The 24,151-nt window shown below is 44.6% G+C and overlaps 1 protein-coding gene across 1 annotated transcript in view; it reads right to left on the bottom strand.

The window, feature by feature from the left end:
• MDN1 (midasin AAA ATPase 1) overlaps window positions 1-24,151 on the bottom strand; it is a 134,820-nt gene that overhangs the window by 45,668 nt on the left and 65,001 nt on the right. Inside the window, exons 38-58 of the mRNA XM_055134887.1 lie at window positions 23,013-23,210; window positions 20,104-20,211; window positions 19,543-19,731; window positions 18,118-18,207; window positions 17,766-18,029; window positions 17,363-17,624; window positions 16,920-17,079; window positions 15,543-15,659; window positions 14,724-14,932; window positions 12,959-13,107; window positions 12,397-12,608; window positions 11,881-12,101; window positions 10,537-10,650; window positions 7,413-7,545; window positions 5,308-5,423; window positions 3,803-3,936; window positions 2,878-3,035; window positions 2,361-2,481; window positions 1,832-2,042; window positions 1,271-1,499; window positions 433-559 (exon numbers count right to left, since the gene is read on the bottom strand). Coding sequence (XP_054990862.1) covers window positions 433-559; window positions 1,271-1,499; window positions 1,832-2,042; window positions 2,361-2,481; window positions 2,878-3,035; window positions 3,803-3,936; window positions 5,308-5,423; window positions 7,413-7,545; window positions 10,537-10,650; window positions 11,881-12,101; window positions 12,397-12,608; window positions 12,959-13,107; window positions 14,724-14,932; window positions 15,543-15,659; window positions 16,920-17,079; window positions 17,363-17,624; window positions 17,766-18,029; window positions 18,118-18,207; window positions 19,543-19,731; window positions 20,104-20,211; window positions 23,013-23,210 — 3,522 coding nt within the window. The remainder of the gene's footprint in view (window positions 1-432; window positions 560-1,270; window positions 1,500-1,831; window positions 2,043-2,360; window positions 2,482-2,877; window positions 3,036-3,802; window positions 3,937-5,307; window positions 5,424-7,412; window positions 7,546-10,536; window positions 10,651-11,880; window positions 12,102-12,396; window positions 12,609-12,958; window positions 13,108-14,723; window positions 14,933-15,542; window positions 15,660-16,919; window positions 17,080-17,362; window positions 17,625-17,765; window positions 18,030-18,117; window positions 18,208-19,542; window positions 19,732-20,103; window positions 20,212-23,012; window positions 23,211-24,151) is intronic.

The following is a 24,151-nucleotide window of genomic DNA, read 5'->3' on the forward strand; positions in this document are numbered from 1 at the left end:
CATACAAGAACACTGGGTGAGAGTATGTTGGAGGAACATGTTCCGTACATACAGTCATGAGTTTCTGTCTTAGAAGACCCTTCTAAAACTAACATGGATTTGAAGACATTAAACCTGATATTCCTGGATTCCCACACCCCCCTCCTCAATATCTTGGTCAAGCTACTTAGCCCATTTATAAAACTATGAGGGGCTGGAACCGTACTACAACATAGGGTGCTTGCTTTACACACCATCTTGGCTTTCCCAGCCACCACATATGGTCCCCCCGGAGTTATACCAGGAGTCACTCCTGAGTGCAAATACTCCTGAGTATTCCCTGAGCATTGCCCAGTATAACCCACCCCCCAACCCCCAAAAAAATCCAACAACAATAAAACACTCTAATTAGATTACAATGTAAAGTGGTTTATTTTCCTTTTTGTTTTTTACCTTCTGGTGACGTTGTAAGGCCCAAAGTACTCGAAGCTCTTGAGGTGCAAATGGTGTGTGCTTAAGACAAAATGTGATGTAATGATTTATCTTTTCACTCATCTGGAGTTCTTGGTTTGGACTGGACCTACTCCAAAATGAAAGAGAGAGAGAGAGAGAGGGTACACGGTGAGGCTGATTAATAAACTGATAAAGTGGGGCTGGAGCGATAGCACAGCGGGTAGGGCGTTTGCCTTGCACGCGGCCAACCCAGGTTCAAATCTCAGCATCCCATATGGTCCCCTGAGCACCGCCAGGAGTAATTCCTGAGTGCATGAGCCAGGAGTAACCCCTGTGCATCGCCAGGTGTGACCCAAAAAGGAAAAAAAAAAAAACTGATAAAGTGCCTACGCAGGGGGCCAACAAGATGGTACAGAGTCTAAGGCACTTGTTCTGCATCCACCAACCCTGGACTGATCCCCAGCACCACAAATGGGCCCCCCAAACCTAGTCAGGGGGTCACTCCTGAGAACAGAACCAAGAAGAGCCCATGAATACCACCAGATGTGGCCTACCCCTCACCCCCTTCTGCCCATGTTCCTGAAGTACCAAGAAACTGCTCTGTAAAGGAATATAGAGTATTTCAATATGAGCAGACAATTCTGCCAAAAAAGCAATTAGTAAACCCTGTACAGAGAGGACGGCATGGCAGAGGAAGAGGTGCAAGAAGGTCTGGCTTCTGAAAGTGGCAACTGATCTGGTTGGCTACCTACTGTCAAGTACCTGTAACACAAGGCAACGTTTCACAGGCAGGACATACAACATGACCCCAAGGAAAAGCACCCAGTGGGCAACCTACCCTCTCAGACAAGCCTGATCCATGAAATCAGCAGTCACTTTGTACTGCCAGAGCATCGCCAGGTACTCCATCGCAGGCCACAGCTGAACGCTCCTGGTGAGCTGGATCAAGGAGGTATAATCTGGCTGGGACAGGGAGGAGGCTTCCCCAGACTGCTCCGGAGAACCAAGAGAAATCCCTCTGGCTTTTAACTCTAAACACTGAGCATGCACAAGGTTCTTCAACTCATCTGGACAAAAAGACATGATGGTATTATAACACTACCGTCAACTGAACCAGCTTCCGACTGCAAACACCTCGTTCATGAGGCCGTGCACGTGAGCTCAGCTCAACTCAAGCTCGAGTCTCTCCAGTGCTGAGGGTGATATTGACACCTGCATGGAACTAATGAAATATTCACCCCACACGCCTTTTAGCCCCATGCCTGAGACTTACTGAATATCCCGACCCTCCCTATTCCCCACTGCCCTGCCCCCGCTGGCCTCCCAAAACAATCCCCAAACCCAATTAACTTTAAAGATTAGAGATTCTGACAGCTTGTTAAATGCCAGAATATGTTACCTGGGTTGACATCTTCCATAACATTAGCTCGGAGCACCAACCCCCAGGACTGTAGAAGACTTTTCTTGAAGGTCCACTCAGAAGCGACCATTTGGAGACGACTAATGTCGTGCTGCCATCCACTGTCCCCGCGGGCATGCGATCGCTCCCTGACCACCAGGGCATTGGTAAGAGCTTTCAGCTGTGAAAAGCAGTCCACCACCAGCTTGTCCTGAAACGGAAGCCCAGCAGAGCCTGCTGAAGTGTGATCCTGTACCAGCTCCTACGCCCATCCGAGATAACACTGAGAGGGGTCCCTTACTGCTGCCAGGGAACCAAGAAGGTTATTTACCCTCCATCAAGTTCAAACTTTACCCAGTGTTCCTAGTCTCAGGAATAAGTAGAACCTAACATGTAACAAGTTAGTAGCACCCCTGGATATTTAGAAAATAAACATTTGTGGGGTAGAGGAAGGATGGGTTAGAATACAGGTCAAATAATCCAGAACCTCAGGTTATTTTTGAGTTTACTATGTGCTTCCAAGATGTACCTTAAAGGGAAATGGTCGTCCCAGGAACTTCTGCAACTTCTTTATACCAGTGAAGCCACCTGTTGGGGTCCCCAAGCAATTCTGAATATGTTCTGAGATTGCCTGAACCTCATTATAGTACCTTAAAGGAGAAAGAGGCAGAAGGCATTAAGGAAAGGGGAAGATGATGTATAGTAACACTGACTGCATTTTATGTTCACCATTAGGCCAAAAGAATAAGGTAAAGTGGGGCTGCAGCAATAGCACAGCGGGTAGGGTGTTTGCCTTGCACGCGGCTGACCCGGGTTCGATTCCCAGCATCCCATATGGCCCCCTGAGCCCCCACCAGGGGTAATTCCTGAGTGCAGAGTCAGGAGTAACCCTTGTGCATCGCCAGGTGTAACCCAAAATTAAAAGAAAAAAAAAAAAGAATAAGGTAAATTAAAACAAAATAAACAACCTTCAATTTTACACCCAGTTCTTGGAGCATCACCAATATTGCAGTTATTGACAACATTACTCTAAACGTCAGTCTTACTTGTCCTCGTGGTTCATCAGGAGTTGGGGGATTTGGCGGACTAAATACTTTAAAACCCAGTGCCAGTGAAGGGCAAGTAGGCCCAGGCCCTGGACATCCACTTTTACTGAGTCAGCCACAATCCAAAACCGGTCCCGCCACCGCACAGAACGTAAGATCTAAGAACAAAGTAAACCAAAATTGTCAAAAGTATCTCCCAGTTAGACACACAACTGCTAATTAATACTGCTAATAATGACCTTTGATAAGAAACCTAATTTTTGCTTATTTTTTAGAACTTTGTCAGAGAAATTATTGGGGACCAGAGAGAGTACAGCAGGCAGGGCACATGCCTTACATATATGGCCAACCTAGATTCAATCTCTGGCACTGCATGTGTTCCCCTGAGTCCTGCCCAGAGTGACCCATGAGCACAGAAACAGGAATAAATACTGAGCACTGCCCAGCATGGCTCCAAAATCAATACATTAAATAAATAAATAAATAAATAAATAAGAATTCATACAAATTGCAAGGTTAGGTGGATTTTTGTGTTTGATAAGTCATGTGCTGCAGGTTATGCAAGCAGTCCTTCACAGTGCATGACTGAGGTTCAGATTGCATATGGTCCTGCCAGGAGTGATCCCTGAGCACAGCGAGGAGGAAGCCCTGAGAGCAGCCGGGGTGTGACCCCAAAATAAATGTTTGAAGAAATGGCCTCAAAACTGTGAGACAGAAAAATAATAATTTTAATACTCCTTTCATAGTATGTTGAAATTCTCTGTGATTAAGAACTTGACCCCCTTTTCCCTCCCTCCCTCCTACCCCCTCTCTGAATGTAAAGGCGCTCATGCGCGCACGCACGCACGCGAGCACACACACACACACACACACACACACACGCACACACGCACACACACACACGTTTCAAGCTGGTACTTCTCACCTCGTGTACACTGGCATCTGACACCATCCCCTGGGGAGACTGTGCCCAGAGAAGTATGAGGGCATCACAAAGCTCAAAAAAAGCAGCGAGATTGACCACGACCTCATGGGGCAGACTCTGATAGCTCTCTGGATCTGTGTGCCATAAATAAGAACATTACGTAAGATTTATGTTAATCTCTAGACTTTAAAAAAAAAAACAGCTAGCCATAATCTGGAGATTAATGTCAATCCCAACAGAAATATCCCCACCTAATTTCAAAACCTCAGAACCAGCAGCAAAATTTCTGCCTATCTATGCCCCAACTTAGAGAATCAGGAAAGTACAGAGAGAACTTCACAATGTCTTAATAAAAAAAGAAAAAGAGCCAACCAGAAACCTTTGTTTAGATATAAAATGAATAACAAGCGAATATATGTTTAGATGGAAAGGTAATAAAGATCACTGTATCACTGTCATCCCGTTGTTTGTCGATTTACTCGAGTGGGCACCAGGAACGTCTCTGTTCCTCTCAGCCCTAAAATTTTAGCAGCCTCCCCTTACTCATCTTTCCCAATGACTTAGAGGCTCTTTCAGGGTCAGGGGAATGAGATCTATCGTTACTGTTTTTGGCATACTGAATATGCCACGGGTAGCTAAAGATATTAGAAGATATAAATATACCAATCTTAACAAACGCTGCCATGAGGCCAGAGGACAGACATTTTCAAGGTTTATACTACCTAAAAGTTTAGAATATTTTCCCTCAAGTGAGGTGAACTTTGCAATTTAATTGCATTAAATTTAGAAAAATATTAGGGATCAGGGTGATTAATTCAAAGAAGCAGCGCCCAGTGCTACACGCCAGAGGTTTAATCCCCGGCACCACATGGTCTCCCAGGTGCCGTCGGGAGTAGCCCCTGAACACTGCTGGGTATACCCCAAGAACAGAACAAAACTCAGTTCGTTAACTAGGAAGAGAACAGAACCTATGAGTAAATGATTCTGAGTGCTATGCTTTTTCAGCCAACGGACTTAAGGGTTCCCAATTCTAACTTGCTCCTTGCTTGCAGTGTGCGACTCTGAGCACAGGATGCTGTCCTTTGCTCATTCGGCACCTAAGGGACCTGCCTTGACAGCTCTAAAAAGCACAGGCCGTCAAGGACACGTGGCATGGGAATATGTTTAAAATCCGGTCAACAGGGCTGAGGGAATAGGGTGCTTGCCTTGCACGTGGCCCACCTGAGTTCAATTCCCAGCATCCCAGATGGTCCCCTGAGCACCGCCAGGAGGAATTCCTGAATAGCCAGGAGTAACCCCTGAGCATTGCCAGGTGTGACCAAAAAAGCATAAATAAATAAATAAATAAATAAATAAATAAATAAATAAATAAATAAATAAATGAAATCCAGTCAGCAAACCGGAAGGGACCATCTGAAAAGAAGCAGGTGCTGAATTCTTCCTACCTGCAGCTATACCATGCAAGCAGACTGGTAATTAGCGAGAATGAGCGGCCATGCACCTACCTTTGTGGAATTCAAAGGACATTCTCAAAACACTATTTTTTAACTTCTTGCCACCAAGAGAAACCAAGTTTGCTTCGGTAAAAATCCGCTTTTCCCGGTCAAGATACACAATTGTCCTGAAATGAGATATGGTCACATTAAGAAACAGTTCCTGGGGAACAACGCCTTTCTGTCCTTTCTTCTAGCTGCCGGGTCCCGAGTTGCCTTGGGACACCTCTACCCTCCACCCTGCTGTCTGTGCCTGGCCCTCCTAGTTCTGGACTAAGGGATGGAGCGGAAAATGAGGACGACAAAGCAGGGCAAGGAGGAGCTGTACGGAGAAGCACTTCCGGGGCACTGCCACTGTGGTGACAGGCAGATAAAATGACACAGAGACTCGGGCAAGTCACCTGGGCAGTGAGAGGGCAAGATGCCGGGAGTAGTTAAAAGGGGCTCTCTGAGTTACTGGTACAGAGTCCCATGAATGGAATCACTCTCAAAATGCATCAAAACCATACATGTTACTCTAAGTTCCATTAGTAAGTATTTACACTTGATAGTTCAATTACAAAATTAGAAGCTATTTTTAAAAGTAGACTAGAGCCTAGACCAGACTAGAGCCGTTACTGAGCCGTTACTGACTAGATTCCATGGGATGTCAAAAGAACACCTGGCAGCCCACCCGTGAGATAGACTTCTTTGTCAAGACTCTGAAATGAATAGTTTGAGGCTCTTCGTGTTCCTGGAGCGGGCAGAGACACCATTGGGCTACACTAGCATGCCACAGGGACAAATAAAGACATTACTGGCGCCCGCTTGAGCAACTCGATGAGCAACAGGATGACAAGTGATACAAGTGAAGTAAAAGTAGTACACTGCAGTAGGGACTGAAGTGATAGCACAGAGGGTAGGCATTTGCCTTGCACGCGGCAAACCCGGGTTCAAATCCTAGCACCCCATATGGTCCCCTGAGCACTTTCCCCAGGAGTAATTCCTGAGCACAGAGCCAGGAGTGACCCCTGTGCATCGCCAGGTGTGACCCAAAAAGGAAAAACAAAAATTTCAACTGTGAGCTAAGAATAGTTCCTGAGCACCATCAGGGGCAGCCAAAGCTGCCAGATGCTAGCAAAAAAAAATTTTTTTTTAAATCGTGCTATTTTACTGATGGCCAATTTTAAAAATGACTCTAGGTCACTGTATTAAAAAGTGAAGAAAGAGGTGGGAAGATAGATTCATGGGCTGAGCACATGCTTTGCATGCAGGAAGCCCGGGCTAGTTGTTTTACACTGCACAGTCCCCAGAGCACCCCAGGGAGGGATCCCCAAAGCACTAAGTTAGGAGTAGTCCCTGAGCACCACCAAGTATGGCTTCGAAACTGGGGGGGAAAAAGGCGAGGAAAGAATTTAATGAGATCAATATTTATCCAAGTGCATGCTGAAGGATGCAGGTGCTACACATCTCCAACCAGCCATCTGAGGATGGAGAGACAGGGTACACAGCAAAGGACAAGTGACAGAGCCATCAGACAAAATGAAAGGAGCCACTAGGCATCACAAAAAGAAAACAGCAACCATTCTGTGCCAATAAATGGTTAATACAAAAACAGGGCCTTGCACTAATGCTGAGGGCCACTGCATCTCTTTAACCATCCTCATCATCCTCATAAATTCCAAGGCTTTACATAATGACTAACTTGTCAAATGTATGGGCTTGTCGACATAAGTCAGAATCACTTCTCTCTCTTTCGTTTTGTTTTTTTTTTTTTTTGCTTTTTGGGTCACACCCGGTGATGCACAGGGGTTACTCCTGGCTCTGCACTCCGGAATTACCCATGGCAGTGCTCAGGGGACCCTATGGGATGCTGGGAATCGAACCCGGTCAGCCACATGCAAGGCAAACAGCCTACCCGCTGTGCTATTGCTCCAGCCCTAGAATCACTTCTCTTGAACGCAGGTCAGGAAGGTGAGATGGGGAAGGATGAAATCATATCTCAGACCTGCCATTTCTCAGGGTCACAGAATCAAATACATGTAAAACCAGACAGGCCGGAATCTTAGAAAGGTAGGACAGTGAAACCACAGCGCACCGTGAGGCAAACACTGCTCAGAGTAGCAGGCGTCACCTACTTGTTTGCAACAGACTCTAAGAGTGCAAAAAATTGCTGCAGCTGGTCTGTCTGTGGATCAAAATCCATTGAATTTTTAATAATGTCCAACGCTTGCATATTCCATCGGGGGTCCACAGGGATCACAAATTCATCTGGTTTAAAACACAAAGAATTTCAAGTGAAAGCTCTTGTCTGGCACATTTCAGCTGAGCAATTTTATTACTTAATTTGATCACATTCAGTACTAATGGAGAAAAGTGGAAAATATTGGCTTCAACCATGACACAAGAAAGAACAGCTTTAGTAGGCCGCATCCTTTTCCCTTTTCAAATATAAAATATGTATGCTTGCAAAATGCTTTACTATGGGGTATAAAGATAATCTCTGCTAGAACAAAAACATTCCAACTAATGAATGCACCTGCTCAGGTCTCGTTCAAAGTCAGCTAGAAAAGAATTCATGGATTCAGTTACCCATTCTTTCATCATGAACCACAAAAATTCCTAGATGCAGAGAATGAAGAAATGCATCTCTATATTACTTTCCATTAGAAGAGTAACTCAAGTGGCCAGGGACGGAGGGAAAGAGGGAAAAGGAGAGAAAGAGAAAAGAGAATGATGCTCGAGATTATGTCACCAAGTCATTAAAAGACTATGAAGTCTTTTATAACCATAAAAGTGATTACTGCTGCCCCTACGAGTTCCTTGGGCTCAGACTTGCTACTCTCTGCAAAGCAGCAGAGATGAAACTCAGATGCTTTGGGGACTTGGAGAAGCTGAGAGAGGAAAGCAAGACAAACCAAGGGTAATAGGAACGAGACAGTGGCTGGAAAGGATGGGTCAGTGGGCACTTCAGGCCTGTAAAGCTGTAAGAGCATCCAACAAGCAGTAGATTAATGAATACACACTGAAACAGCAAGGTTAACAGGGACATTGTGCTCAGTAGTAAGACACAATCCAGGGCAGGATTGTGTGAACACAACTGAAAAGGAGGATGAAGGTGAAACGAATGTTGCGGAAGTGGGCAAGTCATGCCCACTCAAAAGGAAACTGCCCTGCTACTGAGAACTGTGCTCCCAAAGGCCAGCATCTTTCCCACAACTGGAAAGCCGTGATTTGTTCCATCATAAACTTAATCTACCAAGGGTGTTTTGTTTCTTCCCAACCATCCATGCCAGTATGTTTAGTCTGACATAACTGGTGTAGCACAGCACATCACATCATACATCTTTTTTTCTTAGGAATGGCTGTAGGCATGTTTAGATTAACATCAAATGAAGATGAAGTTGGGAAACTGATTACCTGGTTCTTAAGAAAATTCCCCTATAGTTCTTCCCTTCAGATCATCTAGACACACTTATTGTCCTATTCTAATAAATAAAGTTTATAATCTCACTCTTTCATTAAAAAAAAAAAAAATGGGGGGCTGGAGCCATAATATAGCATGTAGGGCATTTGCCATATGCTCAGCCAACCCAGGTTCAATCCCTGGCATCCATTATGGTCTACCAGAAGTAATTCTGAGCGCAGAGCCAGAAGTAACCCCTGAGCATTGTCAGCTGTGGCCCAAAAACCCAAACAAGAAACAAATAATAAAGTGAATAACTGAATATCTTATTTGGCTGATTAGATAATTCAGATGCCTATCTTATCATTATGATTTTGTAAATTAGTCTTTTGCTGACAAAACTATCTTTTCTCACTGAGATTTTCTACAATAAAATTAATATAGCATTCATTTCCCTTCAAGTGAAATAGCCCAGTTTAAAACTTCCTGAAGGGACAGAAGTTACAGTAGAGCAGGTAGGGTGCTTGCCTTGCACCTGGCTGAGCTGGGTTCGATCCATGGTTCAACAAGCCTGCCAGGAGTGATCCCTGAGTGCAGAGTTAAAAGTGAGCCTGGAGCACAGACAGGAATGGCCCCCAACCCACAAAAATTAAAAACTAAAACTTAACTCTTCCTGAAGCGATGTTACAACTACACAATGGAATACTATATACCCAGTAGGGAAAAAAATGAAGTCATGGAACTTGCTGATACAAGGATGGATATGGAGAGTATTATACTGAGTGAAATGAGTCAGTGGGAGAGGGCAGACATAGAACAACTGCATTCATTTTACACGGTATAAAGAAACAGCAGGAGAATAGAGACAAATGAAACCAAGGCTAGGAGGACTGGTCCTTTGAAAACACCTTGCCACAAAGGGGGAGGGCAGTTAGGTCAGAGAAGAAACCACTATGTCAGTGACAGGGGAAAGCAATCACTCTGGCAAGAACTGGGTGCTGAAAGGAGATAAAATGATATGCACGATACCCTTTCAGTAACAACTGCAAAGCACAATGCCTAAAAAGAAAAAATAAAAGTGTCTCTCTGCATAGAGGCATACTGGAGGGTAGGTGGGAACCTGCAGACACTGGTGGAGGGCAGTGGACACTGTGAAAGAATGGGTGCTTCTTATGACTAAGACACAATCAGGAGCGAATAACTCAATTCAATGAATCCTCTCATAAGGATTCAATAAATTAAAAAAATAACTTCCTATTACAAATCATTAATTAATACAAGGTCCAAAGCCATAGTACAGTAAGTAGGGTGAATGCCTTGCACAGGGTCAAGCCAGGTTCAATCCCCCATCATCCCATATGGTCCCCTGAGCCCGTCAGGAGTAATTCCTAAGCACAGAGCCAGGAGTAAGCCCTTAAGCACCATTGGGTGTGGCCCCCAAACCCTAAATAAAAAACTTTTAAAAGCCAATATTACTACTACGAAGGACTTTGATAGTGGAAGAAACACCAGACATTTAATTCCCATAATTTTCAAATACATGTAGAGTATAAATAAAGAACATAATCAACAAGCTAGCTTGTGGCTGAGTTGGGCTCAAAGGCAGTCTACCAACGCAAGAGCTCATCCTTCCATGGTATATGTCAGCATCTTCTGCAAACACTGACAAAAAACACAAGAGCTTCAAAAACACACAAGCAAACAAAAAACCCACAGAATTTGATTGACTCTGGACATGCTGGTTGTTCCAGTGGAATTTCTACTCGAGTGGAATTTCTAAAAGGAAAAATCCCATGAAGTCATTGGGTAAGTTATCAATGCAGTCCTAAGACTCGGAAATAAGCTAGGTACCATACCTGTTATATTTGGTTGCACTATTTTGATGACATTACTGATCCCCGATGAGAGAGACTTTGAGTAAAAATTTCTAAGAGACGCAGCACTGGCTTCCAAGTGAATCTGCACGGACTCTGTGGAGGAGGCAGAGTCAATGTTAGTGCATAAAGCAATGCAGTTCAACCATATTTCCTGCAGTGATAAAATGGGAACAGGGGTCAGTCATAGGCCTACTGACTAGAAATGTGATCAATGCACCTTAGGAACTGGATTTCAATTTTAATTTAGACTCTGTCACCATACATATGTAGACAAATCATATGCAACATATGGTAATGTACAGTCACTGGCATATCTACATGTTCTCACAGACCAGAAAGATGAATAATGACCAAAATACATAATCCAACAGTTTCTACCAAAAAATTCCATGCCCTGTATTTATAACACATTTGACATTTTTTTTTTTTTTTTTTTGCTTTTTTGGGTCACACCTGGCGATGCACAGGGGTTACTCCTGGCTCTGCACTCAGGAATTACCCCTGGCACTGCTCAGGGGACCATATGGGATGCTGGGATTTGAACCTGGGTCGGCCGCGTGCAAGGCAAACGCCCTACCCGCTGTGCTATCTCTCCAGCCCCCTAACACATTTGACATTTTTAACTGCTTTTTCCTCTCATGAAAGAAACTCAGCATGACATTTTGGAGCACCAAACTAAGATTAGTCTTTTTTTCTGAAGGGCTACATCCAGAACTGCTCAGGTCGTACTCCTGGCTATATGCTCAGTGATCACTCCTGGCTATGCTCGAGGGACCATATGGGGTGCTGGGGATTGAATCAAGCTGGAAAACTGCATCCAAGGCAAGCATTTTATACACTGTACTATCTCTCTGGCCCTATGATTAGGATCTTTTGTACGTAGTTTTAGTTAAGGGAAGTATTATTTACCGAAAGTAAAATTCACCCACATAGAATTACTGTAGCAGTGATTGTACAAAGGGGGATGGAGTAGGGGTGGGAAGCAGATTGCCTTCCCAAGTTTAAAGTAATTATTAACATAAAATATTTCCCTTTTGAAATTAAAGAGGTAAGCAGTTTCTCAAATATTAAGGATTACATGGGGGAAAGTTTCTCTAGGGATTTATAAAAGACAAACCTTCTTTATCAAACCCCTCCCCCAATCTCCACATCCTAATTCTTTAACAGCTGTACAAATAGTAACTCTAAGTCATAAATTTTTTGCTAGATCTCCCAGATGTAATTTTAACAGGGTAATCACAGAATAACACAGCTGCTGAGGCACTAAAACAGAGTAAGTGTACATAAATTCCCTCATTATACAAATTAAGCTTTTCTACTTACCAAGCCCCTGTGGTATATTTTTGGCTAAATGATAAAGCCATTTAACTCTAAGCATCCAATCTTGATTGGTTGCTCTTTCAATGAGCAATTTAACTGCCATGGCCAGAACATCTGGTTCATCGATCCAGTAGGTATCCATTTCAACTGAACTGAACTTCAAGTTCTCAGGGTTGGAAGACTGCATAATTTTCTCCAAGTCTGACAGAGTAAGAGGCTGAATCCTAAAAATTCATTATCATAGAAAACATCAGTGCTAGAAGAAACTTTCACAATTACAAGTATCAGGAAGACAGCAATAAATAATCAAGTCCTGGGACAGAGATGAGCCAGCTCCAAGGAGGATGAAACAAAACAAAACAATGACAGGGAGCAGCATCCCAAAGAGCAATCCCACTACAACAGCTGGATACTGAGGGCTCTGGCCGACTGCACTAGACCAGGAGCAGTATGGAAACAAGAATTAAAAATTTTAAAATCCCAGGCAAGCTATCAAAGGGACAAAGCCCTTCCACTGACCTTGTCCAACTGCTCGTTTTCATGCTCATTCTGTTGAGGCAATATGCTAAGATCTGTCCATCACTTCGCACTGTAGACAGGTGAGAGTCTTCCGTGGCAAAGACAGCAGAAGGCAGAGAATCGGGCCAAAGCCCCATAGCAAGAATAGAGCTACCCCAGGTTTCACGTGCTTGCAGAGAAGAAATATGTTTCTCCAGTACAGCCTGTGCAAGCTAGGGGACAATACAGGATGTGCAACACACAACATATCAGCGCCATTATAAACAACCTACCAGAATAGAAGTAGCCTAGACTCCATGTGACCAGCTCATAATTCTCAAACGTGCTTCAGTGAGCAAGCTAATTCTGCCTTCTCTGATGAGTTTCAAGAAATAATACATAACTTTTAGGTACTTGGCAAAAATTCTAGATATTTAGCTATCTTCTCAAAGGATATCTCATCTTAGACACAGAATAATCGTAGCTGTCAGTACTCTTAGTTATAAAAGGGACCACCAATAAAGAGACTTTCTTAACTTTAGCAACACAGTGTTAGAAAGCTGTTTAGAACACATCACAGTACCTTCTGATTTGCTGGCGAATGCTGGGAACAGACATAGACTTCCCAACATGCCTCAAAAAAGGCTCTGGCTAAACTCAGCCCTCGCTGCAAGTACTGGGCAATGATAACAGCTGCCTGGATCAGGGTTGAAACACAAGACGTTGGAGAACCTGTAAGGAAAAAAGACTGCCTTCTGTAATGCTGTACAATCCCAGACGAAAATGACTAACTTCCACTTCGACCTGTCTTTCACTCAAACCACCCCAAACACTTATTTTGAACATTTTCTAAATATATTATAAGGTCTTGCTAGCATACATTGAACTTACATGAGAACATTCATATTCTTTCTCTCCTATCCCATCTCTCCCTACGCGCCTTACCCCCACTACACCCCCACCACACCTCCACGCTCTAGTTGTCAACAGCATATTGTAGGAAAATGGTTAGATGACTCATTTACAAAGTGCGATAAAATCTGGTCACTTAATCCTTAATCTAAAGTTGACGCACACCAAAGGTGGCAAAATGAACATGGCCTCTCGGAAAACCAGAGACTTTGAAATCCAGCTGACCTACTTTCAAATCTCAGCTGTCATCATTAATTAAATCCCAGCTGTCTGGCTTTGTCAAGTTACTTGGCTTTTAAACTCTTCTTTGGAAACGCATGCCTTGCAGAACTGATGTGCAATAAAATAAGCAGCCAACATTGTATTCACCACAGTAGTTACTCTATAAATGGCAAGCTTCCATTATCATTCTTCTTCCTGATGTATTGGGACATTTGTTAGACGGAAGACCTAATTTTTAAAACAGTTCAAAGTTTCCTCTTTGAAGGTTTTTTGTGATACTAGGGAGCAAAACAAGGGCTGCACAGACTATCACCGAGTCATGTCTCAGGCCAAAGTTTCCTTTCATTCAACTCAGAAGACTCAATAATGACAGTAAAGATATTAAGAGGCCAATTGCACATATCTCAGTACTGAATGTAGCATATTCCTCAAAATTGAGTCTCTGATTACATCTTTAAAATACTGATTTCTGGGGCTGGAGTGATAGCACAGCAGGTAGGGCGTTTGCCTTGCATGCAGCTGACCTGGGTTGGATTCCCAGCTTCCCATATGGTCCCCTGAGCACCACAAAGGGTAATTCCTCAGTGCAGAGCCAGGAGTGACCCCTGTGCATCACCAGGTATGACCCAAAAAGCAAAAATAAATAAAATAAAATAAAATAAAATACTGATTTCTGGGGCCAGAGAGGTAGCACAGTGGGTAGGGTGTTTGCCTTGCCTGTACCTGACCAGGGTTTGATCCCTGGCACTCCATAAGGTCCCCTGAGCACCTCCAGGAATGATCCCTAAGTGCAGAGTCAGGCGTATGCCCTAAGCACTGCTGGTGTTGACCCAAAAATAGAAGAGGAAAAAAGTTTACTGAGCTGGAGAGATAGAAAGCAGAGTGTTAAGGTGCTTGCCTTACATGCAGATGACCCATTTGATCCCTGGTACTGCATGTTATCCTGAAATCACCAGGAGTGACAGCTGAGCACAGAGCAAGGAGTAAGACCTGAGCGCTGCCAGAAGTGGTTCCCAAAGAAGGGGAGTGGGGAATGCTGATTCTCGTAACTCAGGAAGCAGGGTGCAATTCTAACAGACTTTTCCTGCTCACTTCTGTGTGCGTGAAATATGAGAACTCCTGGACTGATCGTCCAAAGAAACATGAGTTGTTTTTCTTTCTTTTTCCAACAGGACTACAGCTCTGCCGAGTGGTGTAAAAGCCCCACTGCTTACCTACAAGGACACCCTGGGTCTCTGTGTGCAGAGCCACGAGGGCATCACACACACTGGCCCCCACCACGCCCAGGCTGTGCAGCAGAACTCTAAGGTCCAATTCATCTGCGCTGCTCCCATCCCCTTCTCCGGGGATGAAGATTTCAAGGCCACGGTTCCTCATAGCGCGAGAGATTTCTCCGTGAATAGGATCCATTGAGAGGAAAAGTCTAGAAATGACACCATTCAGGAAGAAAAGTTAAAAGTCCCAGTTAGGTGCAGCTCAGAAACAACTGGTGACAGCCAATCCTTCATGGCAGCTCAGAGTCGGCTGCGAGGTCTCTACATGCCTGAAAGCTGCGTCCTTAAGAAGGCGTGCTGTATATTCAGTACCTTCCCCACCCCCGTGCTAGCTGAGAACTCCAGGACTCGTTCCGTCCCCACAGCAGGCAAATACGCCCTCATCCTAACTCCCCTACAGGAACAGAAGGGAGCAACTGCCTCTACCCTCAGCGCCCAGGAAACCCCCCCCCCCCTGCCCAACCACCACCACCACCGAGCTGGTACCATGGCTATCTCCAAGAGCACCAGCTGCTTCCCTGCTGGCCCTCCCCCATGTCTTCCCCTTTCTTCCCCTTCTGTATGGCGCCCCCATTCCATCATGGCAACTCCTAAGCCCTCCCAGCTGACCAGCCAACCAGATTCCATGGTCCCACCCTTTCCTGCCAGCCCCTCCTCCTGCAGAGTGTTATTTGTGGTGAACTCCGGCCACAGGGCTGCCGCCTTGGTACGGGGCCCGTCAGATTCTTAGGTCCACAGAGGAAGTGGACACAAACATACCTGAAATTGGGGTTGGGGGTAATGGTGGGAGTGGACCCGTCGATCATTCCTCTCTCACTGAGAGTGAGGACACCTCCAGGTTCAAGCAAGGCATTCAAGCGATCCAGCACCGAGGGGCTGCAGAGAGAGTCCAGATGAGGGACATGCTGGCCTGGCACCCCTCTCCTCACACAGGCCCCCCACTGCTCCTGAGCTCGGCCCTCCTTCCCATACAGCCACCACACCCACCCCCCAAGCCCAAGTGGTAAGTCTTCACTAGAGTTGGTTCCCCCCACCCTTCTTTCCTTTTGAACTCCCAAGGCAAACAACCCAAGGTAAACACAGAGTATTTGAAATCAAGGAAAATGATCAAAATGTTCTTAGCTATTTATCTCATTCCCTCTAGTCTCACTTTTCCAACAACATCAAACCCATTTAAAAATATATATCTCTCAACTTGAAGCACTCTTTAAAAAAATGCTCCAGGGGCGGGAGTGAGAGCAGAGTGGGTAGGGAGTTCACTAACCCAGGTTCGATCCCAGCATCCCATATGAACTTGCGAGTACCACCAGGAGTAACTGCTAAGCACAAAGCTGGGAGTAGCCCCCAAACAAGACAATGCTCCAGGTAGCAAAACCCGCCTGACCCACAAGTGTTCATTGTGCAGTCCGTCTAACACAGCAGTTTGACATCTGCCCCTCTCCTCCTGAATTTTGGATCAAGTGACCGACCCGTACACATGCACCGTTAGTTATGTCTGTCCTGTGCCAGATCCCCCATTTCAATAATCTGCACTCGAGTATGACCCGAACGAAACAGGCATTTCTGAAAAAGGTCTAACTCAAAGGATATGGGTTAGAAAAGTAATCCAAGTTTGGTAGCTGCCTTCAGTTCAGCACAAAACTATTACAGAGGAGGAAAATTCTGCAGTTGCCTAATGACCAACTCCCACTTCCACCACATGCGGACTCTGCAGAGTATGTCTGAAGAGGCACCCTAGTTAAGCAGACACCAGGGGATGAGGTTTGCGGACGGGGCAGACTAGAATGACATCACAGCAGGGCTTGGGAAGTCTGGTGGTGGTAGTAGAGGCACAGTAAATTTGTACACCAAAAGCATACACATTAACACTGTTATAAGCCACGTTATCAAGAGAGAGAGAGAGGGAGGGAGGGAGAGAGGGAGAGAGAAAGGGAGAGAGGGAGAGATAAAGTATGAATGAGCTCAATGACAGAACACATATCTCAATTATCTGAGGCAGCCCTGGGTTTAATCCCTGGCACCAGAAAACAAAACCAGTGGAATTAAAACACCACGGCTTCCACCTGGGTTTCCACTTTGATAAGCACATCCCAAATTTCAATCCGGCCCACATGTGATTGGGCATAAGGTCCTTACTTGCAGAAGTTAACATTGTCCATCAGAAGCCAATCTCCAGACTTCAGGGCATGAACCAACATGCTGTCAACCCATTCAAACGTGCCATGACTGTGGCCACTGGCTGACTGAGATAGCTTCACCCCAAAGCTTCGGAACTCTTCCACAAGTTTGGCAAACTCTGTAATGTCACAGTCATAGCACTTAACTTCAAACCAGAGCAAGAAAACAAAGGGGTTGGGGTGGAGCAGTAACCAATTTCTTTCCACTGTGATTTGTTTAGGATCACCCATTCTGAATAATTTACACTTCATTTTACTTTCTAAGACAACGATTTCAGAGTTCTGGCTGCTAATAGTGTTTAAATTAATTAACGAGTATGGAAATTTACAAACATATGCCCTGCAGATGGAAACTACGTGGGCAATGGTGAGTGTCTCGCAGATACATCCAAACACACTTACCGGCCTTCGAGCATGAGTTGATTTTATTGTTGAGACGCTGCATAAGCAGTAATACTGCTTCCAGCTTGTTGACAATCTCCACCGTGACACTTCTCCCACCTTCTCCGAGACACTTGGGCTTATAGGTCAGCAGGAAATGACTCCACGCTCGAAGCACCACTTCCCCGTCCTCGGCACTGACAAGGAGGCTGTCTCTTACAAGTGCCCGCACCATGCACTCCACCTTCTCCACCAGCTGCCTCCATGGACGAACAAGGTCGACCTGTAATTTCCAGAGTGCAGGAAAGTGTCACGGCCACGGGTCAGAGGCACAATGCCATCAGCAGCTACCACGGACTCAGAACAGAGTATCAATAAATCTGCCTAAAAAAAGTTTAAAAAAAGGCCAAAGTGGACCAGTTACCTGCTCAAATCCGCCCAAAAGCTCGGTAGTGTCCATAGCACTATTCATAGCCATGATCTTTAACGTGTGACCTGTAAGGTGTGCCAGCAGCTGGACCAAGCTGGTCTTGCCCACAGAAGCTGGACCCACCAGGATGACCATCCAGCTCATCTGCACACACTTCATAAGTGACTCCAGAGACTGTAAGGACTGATGCAGAATCAACAGAGGGCGGCGAGACAGTGGAGGAACATAGCTGCCCCGGGACAGGACTGAGTAGCCCACCTGCAAAGAGACAGGCCGTGGACGTTTCAAAGGCACGCCTGGCAATGGCACCAAGAGCCTACAGGAAACAGTATCACAGTCCCCTCACCTGGACATTGTAGGGAGTAATATGAAACAGTCTGCTTCCTGTGTAGGGATCAGAATTTGAACCAAACACATCCTTGAACACAGCAATGACCTAAAGGAATACGTCAGAGTGAGTCAAAACAGAAATCCCTTCCCAAAGAACCTGTCTTTGTAAAATGACCACATCCAGAAAATAAGCAGTGACCCAAGTCAGGGTTTGAAGACTACCAATAACCATTTCCATTTCAACAAGAAAATGCAGGCCCTTGCTTCTAATGTCAAGCAACTTTTTTAGGGGGGGTGGGGCCACACCCAGTGATGCTCAGGGGTTACTCCTGGTTCTACACTCAGGAATTCTTCCTAGCAGTGCTTGGGGGCCATATGGGATACTGGGGATTAAACCCAGGTTGGCTGCATGCAAGACAAATGCCCTACCTGCTGTACTGTCACTACGGCCCCTATTAATTTAAACCAATTTTTATTTTTAGAGAAGTAAACCCCAGTGGAACTGGGGGTTGGGAGACCCCCCTAGGGCCACTCCTGGAAATGATCAGTTAGTGCTGCAGGCCTGACAGTTTGGTGCTTGGTGAAACCAGGAATGTAGTGCTGCTGGGGGCCACCAAAACCACATCCAGTGGTGATCTGGAGGTCAGGGGGTACAGAGGGATGCAGTGCCAGGGATTCAGCTCTGGCCATCCTCACGCTAGGTACAGAATTTAGCACTTGAGCTCTCTCCAGTCCCAATAGTAGGGTTTCCAATTGCTGTCATGGAGCAGGGGAAGCCCAGAGAAAGCAGAACCATCTGATCGAGGATCTGGCTCCGCTGCTCCCTGAGACTACACACGCTGGCCTCACCCCCTCATCTGCTGGGAGCCTTTAATGAGAATGGACTTAGTGTGCCATTCACAAGCACCAAATAAGTGGGGGTGGGGAGTGAGGGGGGAGAGGGGTGCTTGCCTTTCATCCCCAGAACCCCATGTGGTCCCCTGAGCCCTGTCAGGAATGATCCCTGAGAACAGCCGAGTGTGGGCCCTCTCCATTCCTGGGGGGGAGGACCCAAAATGCATGGACAAGCACAGTTTCCTTAGCTGGGAACTCCAGTGTAACCTTTAGCTTATGAACAGGTATTTTCATTTCCATTTATGAACAGAATATCCTCTGCATACTTACATGGTAGGTAAAATCCTTTGAAATTTTTATAATTTGACATCTGCTTAATGACCAAAAAAAAAAAATTATTCGTCTTCTTCTAGTTTCATACTCTTGCTTCTCCCCAATTGTGGAAAATAATGAAGGCCTAGCTCTTTCGTACTGAAGGCAGTACCGTTAACTGCTGAATTTTAAAGTAGTTTTATTGAGTTTGGTAAGATCAGTATGTTCTCTCTCTTCCTTAGGAAGAACCAACATTCAGAGGGAAAGGAACAAAAATGGCAACTATGAAACTGACCTTTTCTTTGTCTTCCCTGGTTCTCATTCTTTCTCCGTAGACCAAAAACACATGCTGAGCAGGGTTGTAACTGCCACGGGACTGGTCAACCAGCATCAACTGACACCACCGAAAGAGGTCCCGGAGGTTGAATTCCCAGGGACCTCCTTTTTGCCCCCATTTCTTCTCGACAGTTACTTCATGATCAATCTAAAATTAACATATCCATATTAGGAAACATGATCCAGCAGGAGACACGTGCCATAAGTCCCATTAATGGACTGCAAATGCATTATGTAACCCAAAACGGAAATCAATAGGCTTGAGTCAGGCGTCCCCCTCCTCCCAACCAAAACCAGCAAGTGCCAGGAACACCCAGTGAGCATTAATACCCACACACACAACAGAAGCGCAACACTGTAACTCCCAAGTGGATAATTTACCTTTAAAAAATTTGGAATTCTAAGTGATATACTTCTAGGGAGAGCCCACTGATTTGATCTCTTTTTAAAGAATGGGTATCCCATGCCGAGAAAATGCAGCCAGGAAAATAAAAAACAATGAATGAAAATAGGTACTTACTTGGTTATTGAAAGCGACCATTTTCTTAACAGTATTTTTGTCAATAGCAGGGAACAAAGTACTAGCAATGAACTCCATGTCAATTACTGTAAGGGGATCCACAAAGACCTGTAATATCCAAAACACAAGGAGCTATTATTGGACAGAGGGAAGGAGCCTGCCTTGCACGCAGCCTCCAGGTCTGATCTGATTCCCTGATACCAAGTAAAGATCCCCAAGTTCCACCAGGAGTGATCCCTGAGCACAGTCAGGATTAAATTCTGAGCACCACTGGGTGTGGCTCCAAAACAAAACCAAAACAAACAAAAAGATGCCATTATTTCTCTGTCACCTAAAATGACTGCCATGTCTTAAAATGTAAAATTTACATTTAATTCTGAAACTAAAATGCCTTAGTTATGTAATCTTCAGTTACAGAAATTACTTTTCTTACATTTTAGGGTACAGAATGATATATCTTTGAAATATAAACCAACAGATGTTCTCTAGTTTAATTCTAGTAAATGAAAGAAAAAAGTAAACATGCAATTAATTCTTTCAGGTATATCTAGTTTCCTATGTATCTACATTATAAAAAAGGCTGTTTAAGTTCTGTATACTAAATATATAAATATACACTCTAAAATCTGTTCAACTTGAACTATTTCATAACAAACGTTCTTTAAAAATGTTCATCAACAAAATATGTTCATCCAGCTCTGGGGCTGGAGCAATAGCACAGCAGGTAGGGCATTTGCCTTGCACACGGCTGACCTGGGTTCAATTCCCAGCAGACCATATGGTCCCTTGAGCACTGCTATGGGTAATTCCTGAGTGCAGAGTCAGGAGTAACCCCTGTGCATTTCGTGGCTCAAAAAGCAGAAACAAAACAAGAAACAAAAAACCAAAAATGAACATGTGCTCAGATAACATCACATGAGGCTGACACCCAAAGACAGTAGATACAAAGGCCAGGGCGACTGTCCCATAGCTGGAAGCCTGCTTCATGAGCGGAGGGGAGAAGGCAGATGGAAGAGAAGGGATCACTAAGAAAATGACGGCCGGAGAAACCAGTTGGGATGGGAGATACATGCTGAAAGTATAATGGACCAAACATGATGACCTCTCAGTGTCTGTGCTACAAGCCATAATGACCAAAAGTAGAAAGAGAGTATGGGGAATACAGTCTGCCATGGAGGCAGGGGGAGAGTGGGAAAGGGGGGGAGTATACCTGGGATATTGGTGGTGGGGAATGTGCACTGGTGGAGGGATTGGTGTTTGATCACTGTGAGATTATAACCCAAACATGAAAACTTGTAACTATCTCAGGTGATTCAATAAAATTTAAAAAACAAAACAAACAACAAAAAAAGTATTCAGTTTAATCCCTGCCCAATCCACCCTTGCCCCTCCCACAAAATAAAACAAATTACTGAGGTCAGAGACACACACACACACACACACACACACACACACACACACACACACACACACACACACACACACACACACGTACATTCACACATGCACATGCGCTTGAGTTCTACAGTAAGAATAACAAATATTAATAATCATTAACCGGAAAGCAGGATGATAATAGATACCTTGCTCTTCATAGTAATTTTCTGTTCTTTTCTTACTCACTTTTCTCTCTCTTTTTTTTTTTTGCTTTTCAGGTCACACCCAGCGATGCACAGGGGTCACTCCTGGCTATACACTCAGGAATTACTCCTGGCAGTGCTGGGGGACCATATGGGATGCTGGGAATCGAACCCGGGTCGGCTGTGTGCAAGGCAAATGCCCTACCCGCTGTGCTATCACCCCAGCCCCTCACTTTTCTTTAGTCCAAATTATTATTGTTTTGGTTTTTTTTTGTCTGCGGTGATACCCAGCAGTACTCAGGTCTTACCATCTCTCTGGTGGGCTCGGAGGACTATTATGTGGTTCTGGGGAATCAAACCAAGGTCAGCCACTTGCATAGCAAGAGCCCTACTCACTTTACCATCTCTCTGGCCTAAGACTTACAAATTATTAAAAAAAAATACTTTTAACTAAGGATAAGGCCCAAAATCCAAAACAAAACAAATCAAAAAAATTTTGTTTAGTTCTCTACCTGCAAGGCCTGAGCTCCACTGAAAACACATTTCCAGCCGCCCCCACCACCCCCAAGAAACTTCCTGTACAACCACACAAAAAGATCAAAGACTGCCCTTTAGCTTGGAAGGCCCAGAGCTCTGGCCTGCTAAGTATATGGTCAAGAGTCCAAACCCCCAGTATCCTACATGTTCCACCGTGATCCTAGCAACTCTGCAGCTTGAGTCAGGCACCTCTGCTGTTTGTGAACTCTGGTACCCCCAAACCCGCAGGAGTGTGTGAGCACTGGGCTGGAAAAGATGCACAAGCACCATGGCTAGGAAGTCCCACTTCGGCAAACACATGTGAAAGCACCGCAGAGACCCCCCACAGTGAGCACCGTGCAACCATACCTCGTGTGCTCAAAAAGCGTGCTTGTCCCCAACTAGAAGGGCGCAAACTCTGATGAGTTCTGCAACCCAGTGTGCATGAGCACCCCGGCCGGGTGTGTGCCCAGCACCCAATGGCAATGACTATGCAAAGGCAAGCAGGAGGAAAAGGAAGAGCTGTACACAAATCTATGCATGTACATGTAAATCCTCTTAAGACGCCTATTTAAACGCCTGTGTTGACAGAATCCTAGCAAGACACACTGGACCCTTTGGGATATCAGACAAAGGAGACAAGTGAAGACCACAGTCGGCCACACTCTGACTCATCACACACAGAGATGAAACTAAGAAGCAGATCACTAGCAGTGCTCACCCTCATAGGAGGTATCCCCAAAACGTGCCCCCAGGATGATCTCCACCCCACCAATCCGCCTTCATCTCCTCTGTGGCAACAGGAAATCTTACCTGCGTGAATCTATTCAGGAAAGACCGGGGCAAGCCCTTCCTCCCTCCTCCTTGTCTAAAAGGATTCTGACATCCAAAAATCTTCGTCTTTTCATGCTGGACTTGGAAGCTCATTCCTAACTCAGGAATATAGATTTCTCCTCGATGGTCAAAACAAGCATTAAGGCCTTCCAAAACAGACTGAGAAGCCAGGTTAAGCTATTTGGGGAGGAAAAAAGAAATGAGAAATCACATATTTACACACACACACACACACACACACATATATATTTTAACAATTTTAACAGTGATGAAGCAATATGAAGATAAGGTGTGTTGCTGTCAAGAATCAACTGTTCAAACAACACAGTAAGATTCTATTTCTTAACCTGAGTGGTTAGTATATATCCATCTTATTATTTCATACTGGTACATTAGAGATATTTGGGATGAATAAAGTAACAATTATTTTTAAATAAACTAAACTGCTTTTTACAACTGTTAAGGGTCTAAAATGAAACTATCCATTATATATAAAATATATAAAAAAACTGCTGAAAAATCAATATAAATACTATGTGATCCTGTTACTCTGTTTTTGGCCATTTATACAAAGACAGAAATTTTTTAAAGCATATTTGAAAAGATAGAAGTTTGTATGTTTCCTTGCAACTTTATTTACAAAAGTCAAGAATAAGGAAACAGGGGCCTGAGCTATAGTACAGTAGGTGGAGCATTTGCCTTGCACCCGCCAACTGGGGTTCAGTCCCCAGCATTCCCGATGGTCCCCTGAGCTCCGCCAGGAGTAATCCCTGTGTATCACCAAGTGTGACCCAAAAAGCACACACAAAAAAATTCCAGAAAAAAATTATCCATTCATGGATGAATAACTAAAGAGGTGGTGTAAGGCAAGGTAATACATCTAGGTCATTAAAAACAATTAAATCTCACCATTTGCCATAACATGATTAGACTTTAAGGGTATTATGCTAAGTGAAAAAGTCAGAATTGATTCATGTAAAACATAAAGAAAGCAAATGCACAAAGTTTTGCATGTGTCTTCTTAGTGCAGCCTTCCAAGGTCTGTGAGCGGTACTGTGAAGTATTTCTAAAATAAATACAGAGAGCCAGGCAGAAACTGGATTCAAACACTGCAGAGG

Source organism: Sorex araneus, chromosome 4, assembly GCF_027595985.1.
Source record: "Sorex araneus isolate mSorAra2 chromosome 4, mSorAra2.pri, whole genome shotgun sequence".
Classification (NCBI taxonomy): domain Eukaryota; kingdom Metazoa; phylum Chordata; class Mammalia; order Eulipotyphla; family Soricidae; genus Sorex; species Sorex araneus.